This window comes from Sardina pilchardus, chromosome 6, assembly GCF_963854185.1.
Source record: "Sardina pilchardus chromosome 6, fSarPil1.1, whole genome shotgun sequence".
Classification (NCBI taxonomy): Eukaryota; Metazoa; Chordata; class Actinopteri; order Clupeiformes; family Clupeidae; genus Sardina; species Sardina pilchardus.
In genome coordinates, this window is record NC_084999.1 from 29,947,995 (window position 1) to 29,972,970 (window position 24,976).

General features: G+C 44.8%; 1 protein-coding gene across 1 annotated transcript in view; it reads right to left on the bottom strand.

Annotated features, from left to right (window-relative positions):
- Positions 1 to 24,976, bottom strand: part of myom3 (myomesin 3) — a 45,480-nt gene that overhangs the window by 3,637 nt on the left and 16,867 nt on the right. The window contains exons 5-28 of the mRNA XM_062539349.1: positions 24,903 to 24,976; positions 24,161 to 24,253; positions 23,165 to 23,253; positions 22,266 to 22,310; positions 20,593 to 20,733; positions 19,525 to 19,686; positions 18,359 to 18,500; positions 16,080 to 16,279; positions 15,277 to 15,330; positions 13,609 to 13,736; positions 11,878 to 12,061; positions 11,326 to 11,500; positions 10,417 to 10,538; positions 8,006 to 8,193; positions 6,475 to 6,601; positions 5,801 to 5,982; positions 3,920 to 4,034; positions 3,651 to 3,807; positions 3,257 to 3,363; positions 2,569 to 2,613; positions 2,199 to 2,335; positions 1,155 to 1,299; positions 592 to 651; positions 111 to 178 (exon numbers count right to left, since the gene is read on the bottom strand). The exon at positions 24,903 to 24,976 is cut by the window's right edge and continues 84 nt beyond it. Coding sequence (XP_062395333.1) covers positions 111 to 178; positions 592 to 651; positions 1,155 to 1,299; positions 2,199 to 2,335; positions 2,569 to 2,613; positions 3,257 to 3,363; positions 3,651 to 3,807; positions 3,920 to 4,034; positions 5,801 to 5,982; positions 6,475 to 6,601; positions 8,006 to 8,193; positions 10,417 to 10,538; positions 11,326 to 11,500; positions 11,878 to 12,061; positions 13,609 to 13,736; positions 15,277 to 15,330; positions 16,080 to 16,279; positions 18,359 to 18,500; positions 19,525 to 19,686; positions 20,593 to 20,733; positions 22,266 to 22,310; positions 23,165 to 23,253; positions 24,161 to 24,253; positions 24,903 to 24,976 — 2,940 coding nt within the window. The remainder of the gene's footprint in view (positions 1 to 110; positions 179 to 591; positions 652 to 1,154; positions 1,300 to 2,198; positions 2,336 to 2,568; positions 2,614 to 3,256; positions 3,364 to 3,650; positions 3,808 to 3,919; positions 4,035 to 5,800; positions 5,983 to 6,474; positions 6,602 to 8,005; positions 8,194 to 10,416; positions 10,539 to 11,325; positions 11,501 to 11,877; positions 12,062 to 13,608; positions 13,737 to 15,276; positions 15,331 to 16,079; positions 16,280 to 18,358; positions 18,501 to 19,524; positions 19,687 to 20,592; positions 20,734 to 22,265; positions 22,311 to 23,164; positions 23,254 to 24,160; positions 24,254 to 24,902) is intronic.

The following is a 24,976-nucleotide window of genomic DNA, read 5'->3' on the forward strand; positions in this document are numbered from 1 at the left end:
ATTCTCTCTCTCTCTCTCTCTCTCTCTCTCTCTCGCTCTCTCTCTTCCTCTCTCTCACACACACGCGCACACATGCACACACACACATTTTTGTCAGAGTGATGGATTACCTTGCATGACATTATCATCTCACACTCTGGTGTCACGACCCAAGACAAAAACTGCTCAAAGTGAGGTCCTTTGGAGAGAAAAGACAAAGAGTACCTTTCTGAATATATCAGACGATTACTTTGTCCATAAGACAAAATGAAATACGTCCCACAACTTTTATGCATTTGTGCTTTGAAAAACTGCTTTGTAAAAGTCAAAGGAAAGCTACTTTCGACTTGCACACTTCAGTGGCAAGAAGCGATTCTGGGAAACAGAGTGTGGGTTTCATGTAGCAGGGGGCCCCACATCAATAATAGAGGCAGAGTAATGGAAGTCTCTCCGGTTCACTGCTACAGGAGCGACTCGGCCTGTGGCCCTCAGTACTCTGACACTGTTTGATGGAGAGCTGTGATCGGGGGCCGGGGGCCGGGGGGTGGGGTGGGGCGGGGGGCTCTGAGGTGAGGGCACTCGGGCAGGTGCATGGCCCTGGAGGTCACTCACCTGCTTTTCTCTTCCAGTCCCGCCTGTTAGCCTGGGATTTGGCCAAAGTCTGTCGGAACTCTGTGAAAAGACAAAACATTATTTTTTTGGTAAACGGCAAATGCAACAATGTACATTTATGATGTATACCTCTCAAAATGATGTTATCTTGTCACACTGTAGTCACATTGATCTGATTAACAGTTACTACATGTGACAAGACCAATGCACCTTTTCTGTAAATTAAATTAAAATTGGGAGTTATTGTAATAATACCAGTATACATTTGGCCAGAAAATGTATCTGTAACCATGTGTAAGGACATAATCCTATGCCAAATGTCCATGCAGTGAGTTAAGACAGGACTGAATACAAATGCTACATTATTCACCTGAGGCCTGAGGTTAGTTCATGACCTGATCATTATGATCCTGGTGCATAATCTGGTCTCTTGGGTTTCACAGACACATATTATGTAGTGTATGCAAACGACATGATTTCACATTCTGCACGCCTTTGCCCTTTGAACACATTCTCAATAGCAAACTCTCACTGGGGCCCTATACAAACTCTGCTGAACTCACTCTCATCCACAAACACCAGGGTGAACTGGTTCTTGGCACGGCCGTCTCTCATCTGGGCAGTGTAGGAGCCCTCATCCTCCTTGGACAGCTGGTCGAACAAGATCTCCACCAGACCATTGGCCTTGTCAAAGTTGATCTTGCGGGCCTTCGTGGCAGGACATGACAAGATCCAATACATCAATGGACAATTGAAAAGATACTCACTACCACCACCACAGACGTTGTCACTGTAAATGTCCTTGACATTGTCCCCAAGAAACATTGTTTTTTTCTTTTTTCTTTTTTTATTTAATCCTCTTACATATCCACTTATATTTCAGCTTTTGTCTTTCTAAATTGAACAGAAATTGAACCAGAGCATCCTAATAGCATGACATTAATGCTTTCTACCGATTAGATCACAGCAGGGTCAAATTGGGACACTGAAAGTGTCTGAAACAAAGAGTTTAAGATGAATGAAGCTGCCTACAACAAACGTTATGAAACCCTGCGCACGTAAACCATTTCATAATGAAAGTGCTAAATCCCCAGGTAAGATTAAGACACATGGCCCAGCTGCCCTCTACTTCATCTCCAATCCTTGCTATTTTCAGAGCAGTTTCATAACACTGTAGCCATGTGTAACCTTTAAAGGCGAATGATTATATTATATCTGTTTGCTTTGGCTAAATTATAGCCCGTGAATGTAAACAGCATGCCTGACACTGGGATTTCATTAGGATAGAAAGGGCACCTTTTTTTTTGCAGAATACAGGGACATGGAGTTTCTCACATTCACAATTGACAAGTTTACTCATTGATCCATTGTATTCATGTGTACACATTTGTGTGTGTGTGTGTGTGTGTGTGTGTGTGTGTGTGTGTGTGTGTGTGTGTGTGTGTGTGTGTGTGTGTGTGTGTGTGTGTGTTTGAGTGTGAGTGCGTGCATGTGCATGTGCATGTGCACGTGTGCGTGTGTGTGTGTGTTTGTGTGTGTGTGTGTTTGTGTGTGTGTGTGTGTGTGCATGTGTGTGTGCGTGCATGTGTGTGTGTGCTCATATCTACCGGTGTGCTGGAGATCTCTCTGTCATTGAGGATGAGATGCAGTTCAGCAGCGCTGGACAGGGGCTCAGTCTGTAGCCACAGGCGAACGTTACCCTGCTCCGACACCTCCACTTGCCAGCCTGACTTCAGCTGGATCACTGACCCAGACACAGCATCCAACAAACACGTGTTCAGAGACATCAACACAAACCAGAATCAGAAAAGACCATAAACAAACATGCAAATGAGGGGCAAAAACCAAGAAATGACACAAGCTTTTCGGAGGGGGGGAGGGGGGGGGGGCATAAATATTGTGGGGACAACAAATGCACGGAGGCTGGGTAATTCATTAGCTGTGCCCCAGTCAAGTACCTCCATTTATCTCACTTACATGGGTGTAGGATGTGCCAGCCCAGCTCTCTGAGACGCTCGAGGTCTGAGAAATGAAACACGAAAGAGAGAGACAGAAAGAGAGAGAGAGAGGGGGAGAGGGAAGGAGAGACAGAGGGGGGAGAGAGAGAGATTTCTGAGAGGCTAAGTGGTACATTTACATCTGCATTGTGCCTGACACAGATGCATATTTCCCGAGCAGAATGATTCATGAGGCTGACTCCAATAAGGGAGGCACGTCGGCCCAGCTGTGCCCCAGAGCTGAAGCTTGTGTCGGTGGGTATCGAGCATAAACGCATCAAAAAAAAATCACTTTGAGCAACTTTATGAATATTCAACATTTACATAGATCCTCTACAAACGCAGTCAGTCAGTCCTCCAGTTAATGTGAAGTGGTTAGGCACTTATTGGCATCTATTCTTGGTTTACCTTTGTGCATGGCTGCTGCTGCTGCAAAATAATGCATCACTTGAGCATGACGTGTGGAAATTGCTGTGAATTGTGTGTGCAAATGATAACTGTGTACAGGCCTACAAAAGGTGCAGTGGAACCCGCAGAGTGGGGATTAAAGCATGGCAAAGTGAGCACCATCGGGGTTCTGTTCTGAGAACAGAGAATGAGATGAGTGGGTTGTGAGCGAGCGAGTGAGGAGGATCGGGAACAGAAGGGAGAGGAGGGCTGTGGCGTACCCTCCGCAGTGAAGGTGTAGCTGGAAGAGACTTCAGGGTTGTCGCTGAGCTCCACTGTGTACAGGCCCAGGTCCTCCTCAGTCGCCTCAAGGAACGTCAGAACGCACCTGTAGGGAGATCCAGAGCATCATGATACACCTGCACATGGACACAGAGATAGACAGATAGATAGATAGATAGATACTTTATTGATCCCCAAGGGGAATTTCAAGACGCATACACACACGCACACACACGCACGCACGCACGCACACACACGAGCACATACACAACTTGACACACACACAGCTGATCATGCACATTACCACATACACACAAACACACATACATAGGCCTACATACACATGCAAACACAAACGCACACACAGAGGCACACAGATAATTCTCTCCTTACTTATTATTCTTGGTCTCCACCCTGACTCTTCCGGCATCAATCGCCTCGCCATAGTTCTTGCTCCAGACAAACTTGCTGTCGTTGGTCATTTCGTCCGCCTCAAAGGCCAGGTAAATAAACCCATCGTAGTCCACTCCAATCTCCACCTCCTTAGTTCCTGATTGAGGAGAAAGCAATCATCATCATTAGGTCTGCACATGGAGGAGGTTAGCTGATTAAAACGGAATGTGAGATGGTAGGAGACGTTACTGTATGTGCGTGGCGCATACCTGGTTTAGTTTGAGCGGTGACAGGCTCTGAGGGCAGAGAGGGCATGCCCACACCAGCTTCATTGACACCTGAGACACGCAGACGATACGTCTGACCTGCTTTGAGGCCAGACACCTGAGCAGGAAATGGGAACAAGCTTATGGGTAAACATCACAGGACTTATAGCATAAGCCCCTATCAGATATTAATACAAATATCATACACACCTTACCTTTTGGGTAAACATCACAGGACTTATAGCATAACTCCCTATCAGATATTAATACAAATATCGTACACACCTTACCTTATGGGTAAACATCACAGGACTTATAGCATAACTCCCTATCAGATATTAATACAAATATCGTACACACCTTACCTTATGGGTAAACATCACAGGACTTATAGCATAACTCCCTATCAGATATTAATACAAATATCGTACACACCTTACCTTATGGGTAAACATCACAGGACTTATAACATAATCCCCTATCAGATATTAATACAAATATCGTACACACCTTACCTTATGGGTGAACATCACAGGACTTATAACATAAGCCCCTATCAGATATTAATACAAATATCACACACACCTTACCTTATGGGTGAACATCACAGGACTTATAACATAATCCCCTATCAGATATAAATAATACAAATATCACACACACCTTACCTTATGGGTAAACAGCACAGGACTTATAACATAAGCCCCTATCAGATAAAAATAATACAAATATCACACACACCTTACCTTATGGGTAAACAGCACAGGACTTATAACATAAGCCCCTATCAGATATTAATACAAATATCGTACACACCTTACCTTATGGGTAAACATCACAGGACTTATAACATAATCCCCTATCAGATATTAATACAAATATCGTACACACCTTACCTTATGGGTAAACATCACAGGACTTATAACATAATCCCCTATCAGATATTAATACAAATATCGTACACACCTTACCTTATGGGTGAACATCACAGGACTTATAACATAAGCCCCTATCAGATATAAATAATACAAATATCACACACACCTTACCTTATGGGTAAACAGCACAGGACTTATAACATAAGCCCCTATCAGATAAAAATAATACAAATATCACACACACCTTACCTTATGGGTAAACAGCACAGGACTTATAACATAAGCCCCTATCAGATATTAATACAAATATCGTACACACCTTACCTTATGGGTAAACATCACAGGACTTATAACATAATCCCCTATCAGATATTAATACAAATATCGTACACACCTTACCTTATGGGTAAACATCACAGGACTTATAACATAATCCCCTATCAGATATTAATACAAATATCGTACACACCTTACCTTATGGGTGAACATCACAGGACTTATAACATAAGCCCCTATCAGATATAAATAATACAAATATCACACACACCTTACCTTATGGGTAAACAGCACAGGACTTATAACATAAGCCCCTATCAGATATAAATAATACAAATATCACACACACCTTACCTTATGGGTAAACAGCAGAGGACTTATAACATAAGCCCCTATCAGATATTAATACAAATATCGTACACACCTTACCTTATGGGTAAACATCACAGGACTTATAACATAATCCCCTATCAGATATTAATACAAATATCGTACACACCTTACCTTATGGGTAAACATCACAGGACTTATAACATAATCCCCTATCAGATATTAACACAAAAATATCATACACACCTTACCTTATGGGTAAACATCACAGGACTTATAACATAATCCCCTATCAGATATTAACACAAAAATATCATACACACCTTACCTTATGGGTAAACATCACAGGACTTATAACATAATCCCCTATCAGATATTAACACAAAAATATCATACACACCTTAAAGTGAGTGCTTGAGGCCGGCTCCTCGTTCGCAGGTGTCCAGTCCTCGGAGTCCGCCCCTTCGCTGAGCTCAATCATGTAGCCGCTGATCTCTGATTGGCCCTTATAGACGGGTACCGCCCACATGAGCACCAGGGAGTTCCTGCGGACCTCACGGAACTCCAGGTCGTAGGGGCAGCCTGAGAGGATGGATGGGAGAGCAGAATCTGTCACTAGCTGTCACCATCCATCTTCCATTTCTCAGTTCTGGTCTCTTTTCATCCGTTCATCCATCAATGGACTCGTTTGTTTGCATATCCACAGAGCCCTCCTTCTTCATATAATTATGTATTTAGGCATCAGTTTGGCCATTCATCCATCCATCCATCAACTCACCCGTCCAGCCAGTGCACAATGTGCTCTCTCTCTCATGTGCGGTCTGTTTGTACATGCCATGTCATATTTTAAGACGCAAGCAAAGCATGAAACAGCCACTACTCTTAAGTGCGCCAGCTCCTGAGTCTGTATGGGTTTCGTTCTCAGTGTTTACATGGTGACAGGGTAAACAGCAGCATTAAATGTGCTAATAGTATCTGTGAGTCATTCTCTCTGTGTGTGTGTGCACAGTGGTATAAATCTGTGTGTGTGTGTGTGTGTGTGTGTGTGTGGATGTGATTTGTGTACATACTCACCTGGCTCTGCCATTGTCCATTCCTCACACAGAAAGAACTCACTGGGCTTTGAGGGATTGCCAATGCCGACAATATTTGCAGCAAACACATGGAACTGATAGTACTGCCCCTCATGGAGGTTAGTCACCTGTAGAGTCACACGGACAAACTGAGTGTCATTTGTGGAGGAAGACAGAGAGGAAACAGCTGCCCGTGGACAATGAATTACTACTTTACTTTACTTTACTTTTTTGTGGTAAAAACAGTTTGGATTCAGCACCTGATATTACAAATAATTTCAATACACATGTAAGACATCTACCCATGGCACAGTAACCCACAGCGTGCCCTTATAGCATTCATCATAAAATGGATTCCTTTGTCCTGAGCAACTCATGATGCAAGATCCTCAGTGCAACAGACAGATCAACTGGGAGTACTGGCCAGCTCAGGACCGGACACATCATGATTTATTGCCTCAATCTATCAGGTAAAGCGAAAGTTCAGCCGACCAATGACTTCAGTCTCCTGCAGCTTCACTGACCAGACCGGAAAGAAAAGCTTCATGTATGGAGATGCTTCGATGCTCACAGGCGGAGCTGTTGTTCCACCTCTGAACACTAGATGGCAGTAGAATGTTTCCTCACTATGGCGGGCTGTGCTCGATGTGCCTGGGCGAGTCCTGCGGGGTTTGCCTTTCAGAAGGCCTCTAATGAGCCCCGATGGGTGGCTCGCCTCCCTGGCTGTCCAATGAGCGGCTAGGCCCAGGCAGGCAGCGGTTCATCCGGCACCCGGGCCCAACTGGCCTAATGTCCCTGACTCTCCATGATCAATAAACCTAATTAATGTTGCATTTATTGAGATATAAAATGAACAGGATATGACAATACCAGCCAAGATAAGAATAATGCGATTTGATGGAGAAAGTAATGAGGGACATTTTTTCCCTCCCCAGATATAGCAGCTGTGGGTTTTACTTCTGCTCAACAGGGGGCGCTGTGCCCAAAACAGCATGCCTGTTAGTATTAGATAAATGCCACAAGGCTCTATGTGCATCCCACAGGAAATGTGATGTCTGCGGTTTCTGTCAAACTGTTTCAGCTCTGACTGAAGCTAATCTAACCTCTTCCCCAAACTGCAATAGTCTACACATTTATCATGCTCCATGTGTCAAGGATCCCAGCTCACGGAAGCCCAGGGGGTAGCGGAGTCTTCCAGGAGTGGAGCGATGGGCTCGTGTTGTGTGTGAGGAAGGGAAGGGCTGCTGGGTGACTATGAGCGAGTGTGTGCACTCAACGCGTGGAGACTGGTCGACCACGCTGTCTCTCCCTGACCACATTTTTAAAGGTGAGCTAATTAAGAGCGTCACCACGCAGAACGAAGGACAGAGGCTTCTGGATTTTAAGCTTTAATGAGGTCTCGGAGGACTCGGCTCACTGCAGCCGTAACCCACTTCAGCTGGCAAAAGAGCACGGAGGGAGGATGGCACATTAAAGTCAGCCTGGGCACAGTAACCCTGTACGAGTACAAGGGGGGAAAAATGCCAAGTCACCTTGAAGAGTCGCTCTTTGACGGGCTTGATGTTCGCCTCGCGCCAGGTGGGCTCGGCCTTCTCCCTCTGGTCCAGGTAGTAGCCCAGGACGGGAGAGCCGCCGTCCCAGGGCGGAGCTCTCCAGTTGAGCAGCATCTCGGAGCCGGAGCAGTGCAGCAGGGCAATGGCCGACGGAGGGGACGGCACATCTGGCCAGAGAGACGGAGAGATGGAGAGAGGGATGGAGCGGTTGAGATGGAGATGGAGAGAGATAGAGAGAGAGATTATAGAGGGAGAATGGGGGAAGAGAGAGAGAGAGCCAAACAAATCATGTAGAGAATAGATGTAATGAGTAAGAGATAGAGAGATACTGTATAGGAGAATGAGACAGGGAGAGAGGGAGAGCGAGAGAGAGAGAGAGAGAGAGAGAGAGAGAGAGAGAGAGAGAGAGAGAGAGAGAGAGAGAGAGGGAGAGAGAGAGAGAGAGATAGGAACACCAGAGAAATATCCCAACAAAAGATGCCCTTCTTACACACTGGGCCAATGCAAGAGGACGGCCATGAGGATGTACTGTACTAACGCTTCAAGCAGGCGATAAACCAATAAGACCAAAGCATACAAACGGCCCTGGACGTCAGTATAGCCATGGAGCTTAGCGGACACTTGGCTCTGTGTGAGGACGAACGGCAGGGAAAGAGAGGAAGCAGCCGCAGCAGCACCATTTTCCGTAATGTTCCACCACTTTTGTGACGCTGACCTTGTGTTCGTGCTCTCCAAGCCCCCACCCCCCCCCCCCCTCTTTGTTGCGCGTCAGCCCTTGTTTCATTATCTAATCAAATCAACAAACTCTTGAATCAGTGGCTGGAAATCCAGTTAAGGTAATTTTCTGTCTGTGCAACGGCTTTAATTAGTTAATCTATGGAGCGCTGAGGCTTGATGAAAAGCTGGCCGAGGCCTCGCGCCCCCACAAGTCAAGAGGTGAGCAATCAACCATCCGGCCAGAGCAGCAAATCACATACAACCTGCAATATCTCATTCCACTGACATCCGGGTGTTGAAATAACTCATTTATTTTAACCCATCTGTACTCCCCCCCCCCCCCTCACTTGATTGTTTGAGCAGCTCTCTTTTCCCTTTCTCCCTCTCCCACTCTATTTCTATCTCTATCTCACACCTTTCTCTCTCTCTCCGTCTTTCTTTCTCTCTCTCTTTCCCCTCTTTATTGCCCCACTCCTTTGCTGACTAAAATGAGTAATGAGACCTTGCTCCGCGGAGCTCTCGAGTGCCGTGCCGTGCCGTACAGCAGAACCGAAGTGCTGACGACGTGCGTCTTCCCGTCCCTTTAGTTCATCTCAGGACACGGCCGGGGCCAGTTTACATGAATGGGACAGAAATGTCAGGCCTGTCGTTACCTGATCCTACATCAGTGCATTGGTAAATTACATCAGGATGAGTGACAGGCGGAATGAGACGCTATTACCGGGGAGCCGGCAGCACCACAGAGATAATCAGAGCTGCTATTATAGGTCACAACTGTGCCAGGAACGGAGGTGCTTCTTGGCGAGACAGATCACCTCTACGCTGATAAAAACCCCTCTTATTGAAGGTGAAAGGAAGTGATATTTCCAAAATCACGTAATCATTTGAATCGTGGGACATTATACATTGAGCCCCATATTCCAGGGGCTGGATGGAAAAGCTGGATTCACAGACCAATTGTGTCATAGTGGTGCAGTGCTGTACAGTATATAGCATAGGAGATCAAGTATCTTTCTTTCTTTCTGTTTGCTTTGACCACAGAGGGGGGTTCTTCTCTTATGCGGGGCTGTGCCCACATCCTTAGCTGTGTGAAAACGATTCCCTCTGGAACATTAAAGACTCTGTCTATGGGATTCATCTATTAAAGGAGCTACGTGGAAATGTTGTAGGATTCAAGCGGCAACCTTAACAGCACTCCTCCTTTGACTGGTAATGTGGCGCTACAAGACAGCCGCTTCGGCGCTAGCTGGTTTGCGTCTTAACTTCAGTGGATCTCTTGATACGGCAGTGCATAGGTGTTTTTTAACATTATGCTGAAACCTTTAAAGGACAGTGAGATGCTCACGTCTCGGCCTCATTCAGCCCAAAGGAAGATGCTGGTGCCTGTTACTGATCTGCTCTGCCTTTGTGGCAGATCCTTAAAGAGCACCAGATGGTGGTGAATCCCTGCAGGTGCGAGTCCTAAGAGAGTGTGTGTGCGTGTGTGTGTGTGTGTGTGTGTGTGTGTGTGTGTGTATGTATGTTTATGTATGTGTGTGTGTGTGTGTGTGTGTGTGTGTGTGTGTGTGTGTGTGTATGTGTGTGTCCTTGTGTGTGCGTGTATGTGTGTGTGTGTGTGTGTGTGTGTGTGTGTGAGTGTGTGGGTGGCACCCATGGCCTGACTAAGTACTCACATACAGCCGATTTGACCAGGATCAGTCCTGACTCGTCAGAGTACTGGCTGTTTCCGGCACGTCCCACGGACTTCACACGGAACACATAATGCTTCCCCTTGGTCAAGCCATGGACAGTAAACCTGGGGAGAGAAAACGTTACCTGAATGAATATGCCTGAGGGGTTTGGAGCGCACATATCCAAAGTTTCAGGAATGCAGAGAATTTTTTATTTATTTTTTGTCTGTCTTGTTGCATATTTTGCTGTCTTGTCCTTATTGTTTTATGTATTGTGGCGTGGCTATGTTTAAGAATGTATGTGATATGTGATAAACTGTGAAAAAAAAGGAATGCAGAGAAAACACATAGCTGTCACGATCAGCTCTTTATCGTATAATTTTCTCATTTAGACAGCGGTGTTAGGATAAGAGGCACCATATGTTCAAAGATGATGAGATTTATAATCCTCTCTGATGAAGTAAAATTGGAGGTTAAAGAAACATCCCATGCTTCAGTGGGTTTCCCTGTCCAATTTGACATCATCTGTAATGCTTATTGTTTGTGCCACTTATTTCTCTGATGAGATTATATGAAACTGAGAGATAGGACACCCTGCATACGTTAACCTTGAATGTACAGGCCTCCGCCACATATCACATGTTGTACAGATAACAACAGCCACCTGAGCGAACCTGAGGACGTCTTGTGCGAAACGCGTCGTTCGCTCTCAATAAAATGAGTAAAAGTCAGTGTGCGGTAGAGTCTTTATATTTTTTTGTTATAATTACACGTTCCTACATCTACCTGCACCTTTTCGGGCAGTGCGTGGTGCCGGAGCGATTTTGAATAGCCTGCACTGTACGTTTAGACATAGGCTGCTCTAGAAGAAGCTGACTTTGTTGGATTGATGAGTGGGATTGATGAATGGACCTGTTTGCGGTGATGGGTTTGTTGTTGATGGTCCTCCAGTCACCCTTCCCAGCCTCACTGAAGTACAGATAGTATCCCAGGACGCCATCTTTGTCCTTGGGCTCCGTCCACTGCAGCAGGACGGATGAGTCGGTGTCCCTCGTGGCCTGGATGCCCTTAGGAGCAGGAGGTGTCGCTGGGAAGGAGAAGGGGAGTGTTGGGGTGGGGGTTGGGGTGGGGTGGGGTGGGGTGAGAGATGAGGGAATATAAAGATGAGATATGAGCAATCAAAACAACGGGGTAAGACAGATGACACAGGCATCAGAAAATACAACTTCGAAAAAAATCGTGCATGAAATGCCACCTTACACAGACACACACACACACACACACACACACACACACACACACACACACACACTTTTTCTCTCTCTCTCCCTCTCTCTCTCTCTCTCTCTCTCTCTCTCTCTCTCTCTCTCTCTCTCTCTCTCTCTCTTGCCATCATCAGATCAGACACATCAGATAAATCCTGGTATATTATGAGAGCTGAGCTATTTCTCATCCATGACTGACCTTCAGCTTTCCCCAGTGTGACCGGTTGACTTGGCTCAGATGGATCGCTCACACCGTATTTGTTGACCGAACGCACACGGAAGTTGTAGGACGTGCCCTTCTGGAGGTCAAAGGCCACAAATCTTGGGGAGTTGACCACTGTGTCCATGCTGGCCAAACACCAACTGTTCTTCCCCACAACGGACTGGGAATCGGCCAATGAAACAACATGCAAAACACAGTCAGAGACAAATTCACTTCAAAGTAACTGTAGAATGCAGACACTGGCAAATATTAAACGTGTAAGCCTACAGTATTGTTTCAGCACAGTATAGAACCTCGAGATTGAAGCTATTTTCAGTCTTTAGTAGTCACTCACTACCCCATTAATAATTTAGTTCACTATTCATTTACTTACAATATTCACTAACTAGAGATGACCAGTGAATATTGATCAATAGAGTCATTTAGTCACTAGTAAAAGCACAAGAAGTGACTATAGGGAATATTGAGCAGTAGTCATTTCGAATTCCAACCTTAACCGACTTCCGACAAGACTACCTTCTCTGAGATGGTGAAGTTAGGAGTTAGAAAGACAAACATAAACGACATCTCCTCTTCACTTCACAGTCAGTTCTCCATTTTCTTTTTGCACCTCCACTCCTCATCTGTTCGCCCATATTTGGCTTACACTAAATTGAACGCTCATTAAAATCTCCATATATTCTTTCAGTCCAAATTTCATTTAAATGAAACAGGACTCCTGTATGAGGGCTTCTGGATATAATAAAGCCTACCCAAGGTGGAGGCAAATTTCAATCTATTTTTGAGACAAAAAAAATGAAAAAGAGAGAAAGAGAGAAAAAAGCAATATTAATATCAACGGCTTCAGCCTGGTGCAGTCTCTGATACTTTTGACGGATTGGACAGTTTTATTACAGCTCAACTTATAAAAGTCCAATAAAGAATATGGGTGTCCTGTGGCAAGGGGCTTCTTCCCCGCTCATTACTGTAAGGTATTGGCTTTCTTTATGCCGGCTAAAATTGCAGCATTTCGTCATCTTGTGCGAGTGAGAATGTGAAATCATCACTTCCAGGCTTTTAATATGGCAAATCATACCTAACAACACCACTGCTTTTCAAAGCGCAAACCGCTCAAGTGCAGAATCTGGGAAAGCTACCAAATAAGGTCACAGAAACAGACATATTCTTCTACAATGTTAATACCATTTGCCTTAACTCGTCTAGAGGTTACAAAAAAATGCTGTCTTCATATACTGCAGCCTTTAATTCCTGATAATATAAGCTGAGACGAAGCACAAAAAGTATTTTTCAGCTGCAGGGTCTCCTACACTCTTAATGAGTGCGCCCCCTACACGGCAGCCCTGGCTGGCTTTCCACAGCTCTCTCATGTCTCTAGTTAGCAGTGTGGCAAAGGCTCCAAGATCATTTATAATGTAGGCACAGCATGTGTGTGTGTGTGTGTGTGTGTGTGTGCGTGCGTGCGTGCCTGTGTGTGTGTGTGTGTGTGTGTGTGTGTGTGTGTGTGTGTGTGTGCGTGCGTGCGTGCGTGTGTATGTGGGTGTGCCATGGCCTAAGCAGAGTGAGCATGCGCTGGTGTGCAGAGGCCCCATGTGTGAGTGTTTGGGCGGGCAGAGATGGCACAGGGTGGGTGACAGGGTGGGTGAGGTTTCGGACATGGACTGGTGGGGTGTGCTTCTGTTCTGTTTGGTTCCTGCAGCTCTGACTCACCCGCTCCACATTGAAGGTGAGCAGCTCTTTGCCCCGGGGTTCGGGCTCGTTCCAGCACAACACGGCATACGTGTCACTCAGCTCACACACGCGCACGTCAGTCGGGGGGAACGGGACTCGGATCCGACCTGGAGGAGGAGAGTGGGAAAGGAGGAGGAGGAGAGAAAAGGGGGAGAGGAGGAGGAGGAGGAGAAGGAGGAGGAGAAAGAGAGAGATGAAGCATAGAGAGTTCAGTTGAGCTGAATCACTGATCAATAACACACAGGTCAACACACACACACACACACACACACACACACACACACACACACACTTTACTGTGCCCTTGTACCACACACCCATACACACACACACACACACACACACACACACACACACACACACACACACACACACACACACACACAAAAATACAGATGCAATGAATAATAGAGAACTGTGGATGTCCCTTTAAAAGCCCTCTGTGATTTGCGGAGCAGAGCAGAGGGCCCATTACCAGGCTGTGCTATTTCATCTTAATGTCCCATCATTTCCTCACTTCCCCGCACCGTTCACCACTAAGGTTTCCCGTATCACCTTCAAGTCTACCAACAGGCTATTACAGCTTTTCACACTGCAGGTAAAAGAACATTCGCAATAGAAGATGTGACTTAACCGGGATGTCATAGACGTCCATCAATCTATGGGTTTAACAGAGTGAAAGACCTGCACATAATACATATCATTGTGTTATTATCCATAATTGTGGAATACCAGTGGTACCAGTGTTACAGTATGACATTGTATTGCAGCTCTTTTTTTTTTTTTTTTAATAATCCCTGGCATACTTTTGTGTCTTATTGTCACAATTTCAAAACTGCAAACACAATCAGTTCAACACCTGTGTGTTGTGAACCATGCCGTTGCAGTTACTTATTTTCTGAGGCCTCTGAAAGCATTATGCTCTTGCTAGAAAACAAAAGCTCTGCAGTGTAAGACTATTTTTGGAAAGACTTTATTGCCATGTGTCTTTGCCTTTCCTCTAAATCCATTTATTATTGATCTTAAACTGGCAGTTGGACCATGTCTCTATAACACTCCCTTGTATAAAAAGTAAGATGGTTTGTATGCCTTCCCTGCAATGCAACACAGGCGCACACATTTACTGGTCCTGTCCTGTGTATAAAAACCTGAGTCACGTCAATGTCATCTCGGTGCATCTAGCACCCCAGTAGTACCACAAAATGACATTGCTCCCAGATTCTCCATCACACAAAGATTAGATTATGTTAGATTAAATTGAACTATATTTGCACTGTGTAGAGAACAGATAGGCCACAAATCAAATGAAATGGAGTTAGCATCTAAGCAGAAACACATGAGAATAGTATTATTACAGTAACAGATTATCAGATATGTCCAGGAATAAGTAAGTACAACAGCATAAGGGGTGCTGTATCTTACAACATGTGCAGTGGTATGGACAGTGTATGGAAAGATTATTATATATGTGTGATGAATTCATTATATTATGAACAACGATAAAATGGGCCCAGCAGAAAAGGGGAATGCATACATAAGAGTTATATACAGAATAATACTCCTAAAGTGTACAGTTTGGGACCATACACAAAGCACCAAGGTGCATATGCAATACAGACTACAGCATGTGTCTTGTGTGTCTCTCACCTTCCAGCTCATCCTTAGTGATGATGACCTCTCTCCCACGGTCCACTTTGATCACTGTGGGAGGGAAGGGGGCAGGGGGGGGGGTAGAGGGAGGTTAGGGGTCAGGGAAGGAAGATGGGGTTAATTTGTACTTTTTTAAGCCAACTGTGAAAACACACACACACACAAACACGCACACACACACACGCGCGCGCACATAACACACACACACACACACACACACACACACACACACGCACATAACACACACACACACACACACACACACACACACACACACACTAGGGCTGTTTGATTTTGCCTAAAAATAAAATCTCGATTTTCTTTTCTCAAAATCCGATTTTCGATTACGATTAGGATTATTTTTGAAATGACAAAAGGCAAGAATTTGTTTGAAATATGCTGTTTTTTATTGAACATTTTGCAAATAATTTCCCCATTGGGATTTAAGTGCAAATCTTGCTCTTATTAAACCATATGAATTATTAATAATTCATTTTCAATTGTTGATATTAAGAAACTTTTTTTAACTTTTGCCGCAAAATTCAACACTTGCAATCATAAGAACCGTTATTACCCTAGTTAAAGTGAAAAATCGATTTTTACGATTTCACATTAGACTACGATTTAAAATAATAATCTCGATTACGATTAAAAATCGATTAATTGCACAGCCCTAACACACACACACACACACACACACACACACACACACACACACACACAGACACACACACACACACACACACACACACACACACACACACACACACACACAAACACACAAAAGGAGAATTCTCTACCCGTAGTCCTGCTGGGTTCGTTGGGGTCAGAGGTGAACATGGGCTCGGTGGGTTTGGAAGGGCGACCGACCCCTGCCTGGTTGACGGCACACACACGGAACTGGTACATGCTGCCGTCAGTCAGGCCTGTCACCGGATAGTAACAGGCCTTCTGGACATCCTTGTTACAGCGCACCCACTTCCCAACACCAATTTCCATCCTTAAACACACACACACACACAGAGGCCAGGAAGGAAATCTTATTAATCACTCATGTCCACAGACATATTTGTTGTCAAGAAAAATGATGCCATGGCAACTAGTAGGAATGTCAAAAGCTCCTGAGTGAAGAGAGGCAGGGTAAATACTGAAAAAATCTCTGCCCCCAGTATAACTGGAGTGCTTCTGGGATATGGATATGCAATGTTACATAGTTCAATACTTTATAAGTATGTATCGACATGACTGTGGTGTAAAAAATATGGCCTGTGGAATACATGTCGCAGTCAGTATGTGACAAAAATGACTTACAGTAGACACAGCATCGGGACAGGCCAAGGCCATCAGTTTGTAAAAGGTGAAATGGAAATCAAAAGAACATTAACTCATGGAGTCACAAAATAAACAAGGATCAGTTAGTGACTGTCAACAGCGTTGCCTTGTTGCTAAGAGACAATAAAGTTAAGTGCCTCACCAGAGACTCACAGAGGTTGTATCTTCCTTTTTAAACATTCATTAGCATATTTGTAATAAGAGGACACACTAAATGGCACTGTTCCACACACACACACACACACACACACACACACACACACACACACACTAGTACACACGCAAGCTCAGTCACACACAGCAGATAAGTGTGCAGGTACATTCGCATTTTCCTCAGAGTAAATCAAATTCAGATTCACACCAAATGGCTATGATACTGTAAACACTGGTCAACACACCTGTCCACCCTGTTCCCAATACTCATTACTGTAAAGCAGCAGCAGACGTGCAATAACCTTGCAAACATCAATAACAACACAGTTGGCACTGCTAAAAGACGTTCATGCCAAGTCATGTCTTTTAGGTGCCTCATAGATTAAACTGGTGTGTTTACCGGTCAGATTCATTACCATATTGCATGAAATTTAATTGGAAAATCATACCAGTATATAGCTGATCATAAAAGTATGGTTTAAAAGTGGCAAATCCTTGCTTTCTGTCTCTAAATGAGACGAGACGACTCTGTTTCTGATTTAGTATCACCTTTAGTTTTGTTCCTATAATAAGTGCACGCAACACAGTTTACTGATTGGGCTTTGTGGCTTTTTTATTGCTATGCATGCAACATAATGCTTATTTCTGATTTGTGTGCAATGCAATACTCAGTACTTTGCCAATGTTATGACGCAAATGGGATTTGAATGAATTGAAGTGACTGTACCATTAATATTGTCTATAAATTGTTATGTAATACCGTGTATAGATTTGGCTGTCTTGAGTTCTCTTCTGTATAACACTCCAGTGGTGTGTTGCAGCTAAGCTCTGCGCATTATTATTTTAATCCCATTGGAAACAGATCAACACAGGAGTGAGGGATTTACCCAGCTTCTTGTTCCGTACCCCTCCACACAACCTGTTTCCAGTGTACTTCTCAACCCTTCAGCGGGGGAGCTTTGAACATTCTCACAGAAGATTCTGTTCCGCAACAACCCAGATATTCTTTAGAACGTTACATTTCCAACATTCCTGGCTAAGCTTTGCCCCAGTGCCAAACCCCTTTATCTTATTTCCACTGTCTCTCCTCCTTATCTCCTGCCTTCCTCCTCACCTACCTGTTCACTAATTTCAGGATGATGTGGTTGCCCATACTCCTCTATGTAGTAGCCCTGGACGTGCCTATCAGTCTGAGTGTTAAAGAGGAACAATGCAGGATAGGCGATTTCATCTCTGGTTTCGGTTTCGTTTTTCGTTTTCGCTCGTTTTATGCTTGCATATTTCTCTGCAGAGCTTCCCCGACAGCTTTAGCGTGTATATTTATACATATATAGGCTATATATAAATATATAATTTGCAAGCCTGGTTCTTCTTGTTCCTTACGCGTCTCTGACTTCCAGATGTAAACAGCAGACGATCGTTCATCAGAAAGTTGTAAGGTTGTAATAGCGGATAGGGACACTAGGGGCGGGAGGAAATGTGACTGTTTTCGATAAAACTGGTCAGTCAAGCAAAACAACGATTTCTAAGCGATTTTATGACTATGAAAAAGTTGCATAGGGTCTCTTTAATGATGACATGTGGTTGTCCATACCTCTCTATGTAGTAGCCCAGGACCGGTGTGGCTCCGTCGGCACTGGGGGGCTGCCAACGCAGGAAGACGTAGTCCCTGTTCACGTCAGACACCTCCACCAGCAGAGGGGATCCGGGGCCCCCCTGCACCACAGAGGAGGCATCTGTGGCAGCGCAACATGGGGGAGGAGGACACACACAATGAGAAAGGAAGGGATGGAGAGGAGAGGGACACATTGAGAGAGAGAGAGAGAGAGAGAGGAGAGGGGCATGAGAGAGAGAGAAAGAGAGAGAGAGAGAGTGAGTGGCTGTGATAAAGTAAAATGTGAAAACGTAATTTCAGCCAATGGTCTTCTGTCATTTCCAAGTTTTGCCTCAAATGATTCTACTTTTAAAGCCACTAATTGCCTCTGACAAGCCAAAGCCAAGTAGACAAAATCCACTCGTGCAGGACTTGGCCTGAAACGTCTGACTCAGTCTGTACCCCAGACCTGGCAAATATGCAAAGCTAATTCTTTCTTTAATACTTTTTAGGTGACAGACACACTCCACCTCGCTGCAGGGGGAAGCTACTTTAATTAACTACATGTGGATTGGGGAAGCAGCATCAGACTTTAATGTCTTGAAGAAGACCATGTTGATGACTGCTGACTCCAAAGTTCCACTCAGCCTCTGAGCTGTGCTACTTCAGGGTAACACACAGAGATCAAATGTCTGCAAATGGCTGCCTTTGGATGCCCAATTGGATTTTGTAGAAGGCCCGACAGTAGGAAAGCCAGTGTTTGCCCAGCTTGAACACCTGGGGAGATTTAACTGCCATAACTGAGAATGCCGTTCAGGCAAGCATGTGTACTCAAGAGAGAGCCTGAGTCAGCCTGCAGTGTTGAGACTTCATCTAGCCTGTATCACACAGTTTGTCTTTGTTTATTGTTGTCACCGCCTTATGTTTCCGGGCGTATTTGGGACAGTGTGTATATTTAGAGGCTGCATATGCCTGCCATAAACATCTCCTTGGGGTCGGCAGCCGTAGTTGTGCTCCAATTAAGCGAAACCGTCCTCTTCATTTTTGCAGCATTTGACTAAATATACATGAGATGTAAAAGACGTAAACATTCACACAAACACAGGAAAACAAGAAACGGTAAGTACTAGTTAGTTACCCATGAAGTACAGCGTCCCAGCTCTCACCTTTGACGTAGATGTAGGCGCTGTGTTCAGTGTAACTTGACCGGGTGCGCAGGCGGACCTTGTACACACCCTCGTGCTCCTTCTGGACGCAGTTGAGAGTCAGAGAGCAGGAGCGGAGAGCCGTGTGCAGCTGCAGGCGACTAGATGTCTTCAGGGGAACCCCTGAAGAGAGGAGGAAGAGAGGAGAGGAGAGGAGAGAGAATGAGAGAGGAGAGAGGGGGAGGAGAGTGGAGGAGAGAAGGAACGTGAATTGGGGGGAAAGGAGAGATAAAAATAAAAGGCCTAGAGGTATCTGAAGACTTGACGTGGGTGAAAAAACAGATGCTGCACTGCAGGTTGCTTAGAAAACACTGACCAGATCAGACATGGTTTCTCTCTCTGTGTGTACAGTTCAAGCGAATGAAACTTTACTGCTGAATTTTCAAAACTATCAAATCCCTCAGAAGTGACTGGTTCAAATAGATCCTTAGCTCTAAAGGAGTAAGGGTAAATCATCAAAAGCCACATAAATTATCTCAAACGCAAAGGGTTGCGACCTCTGACCCTCTAGTGTGGGGGAGGTTTAAATGTAATGTTCACTGAGTGCAGGATGTTCTCAATAAAGCAAGCGTTTATGCTAAGAGTCACAGTTTTTGAGTGTGTGAACAGTTTGAAATGATGCCCCCACACATACTTCTACCTACACAAAGGAGGTCACACACATATAGGTGCACACACACATATAGGTGCACACACACAAACACACACACAAAAACACACACACACACACACACACACACACACACACACACACACACACAGAGAGAGAGAGAGAACCGGGCCTTGTTGTGTTGAAGGGGAGTCAGTTCACACAAATATATGCACTCCCTCAATCCTCATCCACCCACACACATGCACACACACAAACACACACACACACACACACACACACACACACACACACACATCCTGCACAGACACTCTCTTTCACACACACACACACACACACACACACACAAACACACACACACACACACACACACACACACACACACACAAACACACACACACACACTCACACAGCCTCACCATCTCTGAACCAGGCCACATCTTGTTGAAAGGGCAGTAGCGGCTCAGTGAAGCTGCAGCGCAGAGAGAGAGCCTCCCCTTCCTTCACGAAGGTCGGAGCAAAGGTCGAGCCAAACAGCGCCTCCTGCTCCACAACTGGAGCTAATGCAGAACAGGAAGTGAGTCATGCAAAGGTCTCGTGGACCTGGGAGACTTGTCTATGGCCAGATGGACCACAGGTGAAGCCCCAGACATGTTCTGTCAGAGAGACAAGCTTGTACACCTGGAAAATCAGAGGTGAGAATACAGCAACAGGGTTTCCGCCCCTGTGGCCTGTAGTTGTTGTTACAGCTCTCTAGCTTGTGTGCAAAATAAACAATGTCAGGTGGAATTCTGCGAAGAGGGAAAATATCATGTGATAAAAAACAATTCAGACCAGACGAGGAAAAAAGCAGACCTAAAAAAGAAAAGGAAAGTGCAATCTAGAAAGACAAACATTATAGTGATGACGGAAAGAAAAGACAATCTAAGAAAAGACAATACCATCAAACCTCAGACATACTGTAGGCTTGGCATTTGTGAGGAGGCGCGATTGGTGAGTATTTTTTCTAGGAGCTCTTTTCTGTTGACAGAGGAGGAGATCTCAGCCAGATGGCAAAGGGAATAATGACTGTGCAGCACAATCTGAACAGGAACATTTCCCTGACATGGACCCGTGGTGCTTCTGCATCGCATTATCTGATTGCACAACACCAACAAACAGCTTTTACTGGCACTCGTATTAAAATAGTGCACATAATTGTACGCTGCATGTAGCCACTTCAGTGCTAATGATTCTAATCTAGCAGAATCGTACCACAGCTATCTTCTACAAATGGATTTCTGCTGGTAATGTGCATTAGATGCTAATAGTTTCATGTGAGGATAATGGGCAGCCTACCACTACCACCAGCCTATTGCATCCTATACATCATACGGGATGTTGGAACTCACTACATTTTGGCTCCCTGTCACGGAATGATTTAGTGATTGCAGTCTGGAGTCGGCCTATAGAGGGAGAGTCTGAGTCTGGGAAAATGAGGACATTTGTCTAAAGTAACAGCTACTTTTGACACGCGGGTAGCTCAGACTTAGAAACATGCTCACTCAAGCAAAGCACAGGCCCCTGGACTGGATTAACAATTTCCCACTCTTGCTACCCCACTGGTTCTATACATTAGATATGTTGCAGCCCTGCAAGTGCTTCCGACGCTATATGTTAAGACATATTCCAGCTTTCTATGTGCCAACGGCTCTCTTTCTGTTAGATTCTGTTCAAGCCTTCCTCTGTAATCCTCAATGTAAACATACCACTGCGATTAAATATGAATGAGTGTGCTATAATTCTCCATTCCTATTCTTCCTCACTCAACCACCCCCCCACTCTTTCACCCTCTCCTCCTCCTCCTCCTCTTCCTCCTCTCTTCATCCCCCTTTCCACTCCTCGAGTGTTCCCCATCACACACCCAGCGTTTTTCCCTCTGCTTCTATGCGCCCGCAGCTGGAAATTTAGAGGAATTTTGAGCAAATGAAAAGGAATCAACTTCAAAGCGGCGGAGGTCTTTCTTGTTCCTCTTCGTGAGGAGGTGAGAAACTTCAAAAGGCTCCCGAAAAAACAGGTTATTAAGCGCTGGAGGACGGTGTGTGGCACTTACGTGGAGTCCGTGAAATCTCTAGGCCTGCCTGCGGTCCCTCGTAGGCTGTAGGGACACACGGACGGAGAGAATGAAGGCAAGACAGAAAGAAAAAAAAAGAAAGATAGAATGCAAGAAAGAGGAGAGAGAAAGAAAGATGTGAAAAAAGACAAATCAACCACCTCACACAGACATATTCCTTCAAGTTTCATAAAATATTCTCTTTTTCTTTTTATCTATTTTTGACAACTGAACAGGAGCCTGTGAAATATAGATAGCCGTGGAGATGCATTGGTGGCCTGTCAAGTATCTTCTATCATTGTTCTTCATTGTATTAAGATATGACAAGCCCAGATAAAGCAGCTGGACATTGAGTGCCATCCATACCAGGCTAAAAGCATTAGCTTCTGTCCTATAGAGCACTTTAATTATGATGCATTGTAATTCCCTTGGGCAAGACGTTCCAAAAAATTCAATGGAGACACTCTGTTAGCAGGCCTTCATTTAGCTTCATGTCCCTTAAGTAGATCACTGCCGTGATTAATTGATGCCACAGCCAGATGCGGAGTCACATTGTTTTCTTGTGGTTATTAATTCATCGGCATCTTTCGATGTAAATATTTCAGTGGCTCTTGAAAGGGTCGAGAGAGAGAGCGGTGTAACACGGGAGCTCAGCGGAGAGCGAGAAAAGGAAAAGAGCATACAGTAGTTAATGTTTGAACGCTCCTCGTGTATGTTCTTTGTCAGCTTTGACACAGGCCGTATACCGGCGCACATGTTCGCACTGTGACGGGCTTTGAACAGACTGCACGCTGATTTTTTTTTTTATGCCCCTCTATACAATATTTAATCTCAATTTATGCAATATTGAACTTGCGGATAAGGGCTGATGCATAGCATGTATAGGGAGAGGAACTCACAGTTTATGTGGAGAGTAGCAAAGGTGGTAGCTTCTCCCAGAGAACTCTTCGCTACCACCTTGTATTCTCCAGCATCCTCAGCACAGCATCTGGATGAGAGAAAGAGGGATAGAGAGAGAGAGAGAGAGAGAGAGAGAGAGAATGGAGGGAGCAGGAGAGAGTAAAGATATTGGCTAATTGATCTCTGTGACTACTCTAACACACACTAATGCTCAATTCCCCGATTTCCCCAGCTGATTCAGTGCCTCCCCTGTATTGGCAGGAACTTCACTGTTGATACTTTTGCTACTCTGACTGGTTAGAAGCCAAATGTCGATAGAGAATGATAATGGTTATACAAGTCACCGATGTGGAAATCTTAGCTGATTTAGCTGATTAATTTGTGATGCTGAACAAAGCGTGATATTACAATGGCATAATCACACCACTAATTTATACTGTATGTGTATACAGAATATAATCCATTTAATATGAAGCTTTGGAGTTGAATCCACCTTCATTGGTTTTAAACAAGGAATCTCTGACAGTAAAATCATAATGGTTACAGTTTGCCACTTCTTCGTCAGACCATTATCATAGTTTAACTTGTCATGAATATTAAGGAATGTTGACATGAATAAATAAATACAAATGACTTTGACTGTAAGTGGAATATAGTGGGCTGTGAGTTTGTAACTTGCCAGTGGACTGCCGACAGGTTTACTGGCCTCTTGCTATGTAGGAATGTAATAAGCATTAGCATATTCTATGGGTGGGAATGGTAGCGTAGTGTTTAAGGACCTGGGCTAGCATGCAGTAGCCTGATAAGTTGTGGGTTCAATTCCCGGCTTCCACCGACCTTGAGCAAGGCACTTAACCTCTTAGTTGCTCCAGGGACAATGTAATCCCTTGTAATATAACCGATATGCAAGTCACTTTGGATGAAAAGTGTCTGCTATATTAGTACATGTAAATGTAATAGTAGCTTCCTGTTTTCTCTCTGAATCTTTCTCTCACCTCCTGATCTCCAGAGTGTGGAGGCCAAACGCCTGGACCAGGGTGTATCTCCAGGGCTGGTGAGACTTAGTCAGCGGGACTCCGTCTTTATACCTGCCCAGAAAAGAGGGCTCAAACATGGAACACACTGACACATCTGAGCACACTGCTTGTGTGAAGTTTGGCACGCACACACACACACACACACACACACACACTCTCTCTCTCTCTCTCTCTCTCTCTCTCTCTCTCTTTTTGCCACACCACAGGAGTGCTTCTCTCTCCGTATCTCTGTCTCTGTCTTTCTCTCTCTCTGTAAGCTAAGTGTGTAGTATGCCTCGCCTTCATATATATCCATTTACATCTCTCACTTACTGTGCCAACCAATTTGTGTTGGTCTGACACCAACCCCGCCGCTTCTCTCTGGCAGGATGCACACAGCCTCCAGCACACTAATGGGCCTCAGCGCTGAGCCAGGGCCAAGTCCTGGACTGATGAAGACTTGATGGGCTCAGACATGATCACAGGCTGTCCAGTCCTACCTTTATCTCTCTCCCTCTCTCTCTCTCTCTCTCTCTCTCTCTCTCTCTCTCTCAATGTCTCTCTCAATGTCTCTCTCAACGTCTCACACAAACAAGCAAGCAACTATAAACAGCCACACACACTTCAGACAAACCCACACTCTAAGATACCTCTCCTGGCTATATCAAGTGATGTAAAAGTTATACTTTGGTCTACGAGTATGTTGTTGGACACCCCTCACCAGGTGACTCTGGGGTCAGGGGAGCCCTGGAGGGTACAGGAGAGCTTCACCCCCATACCCTCCCACACCGTATG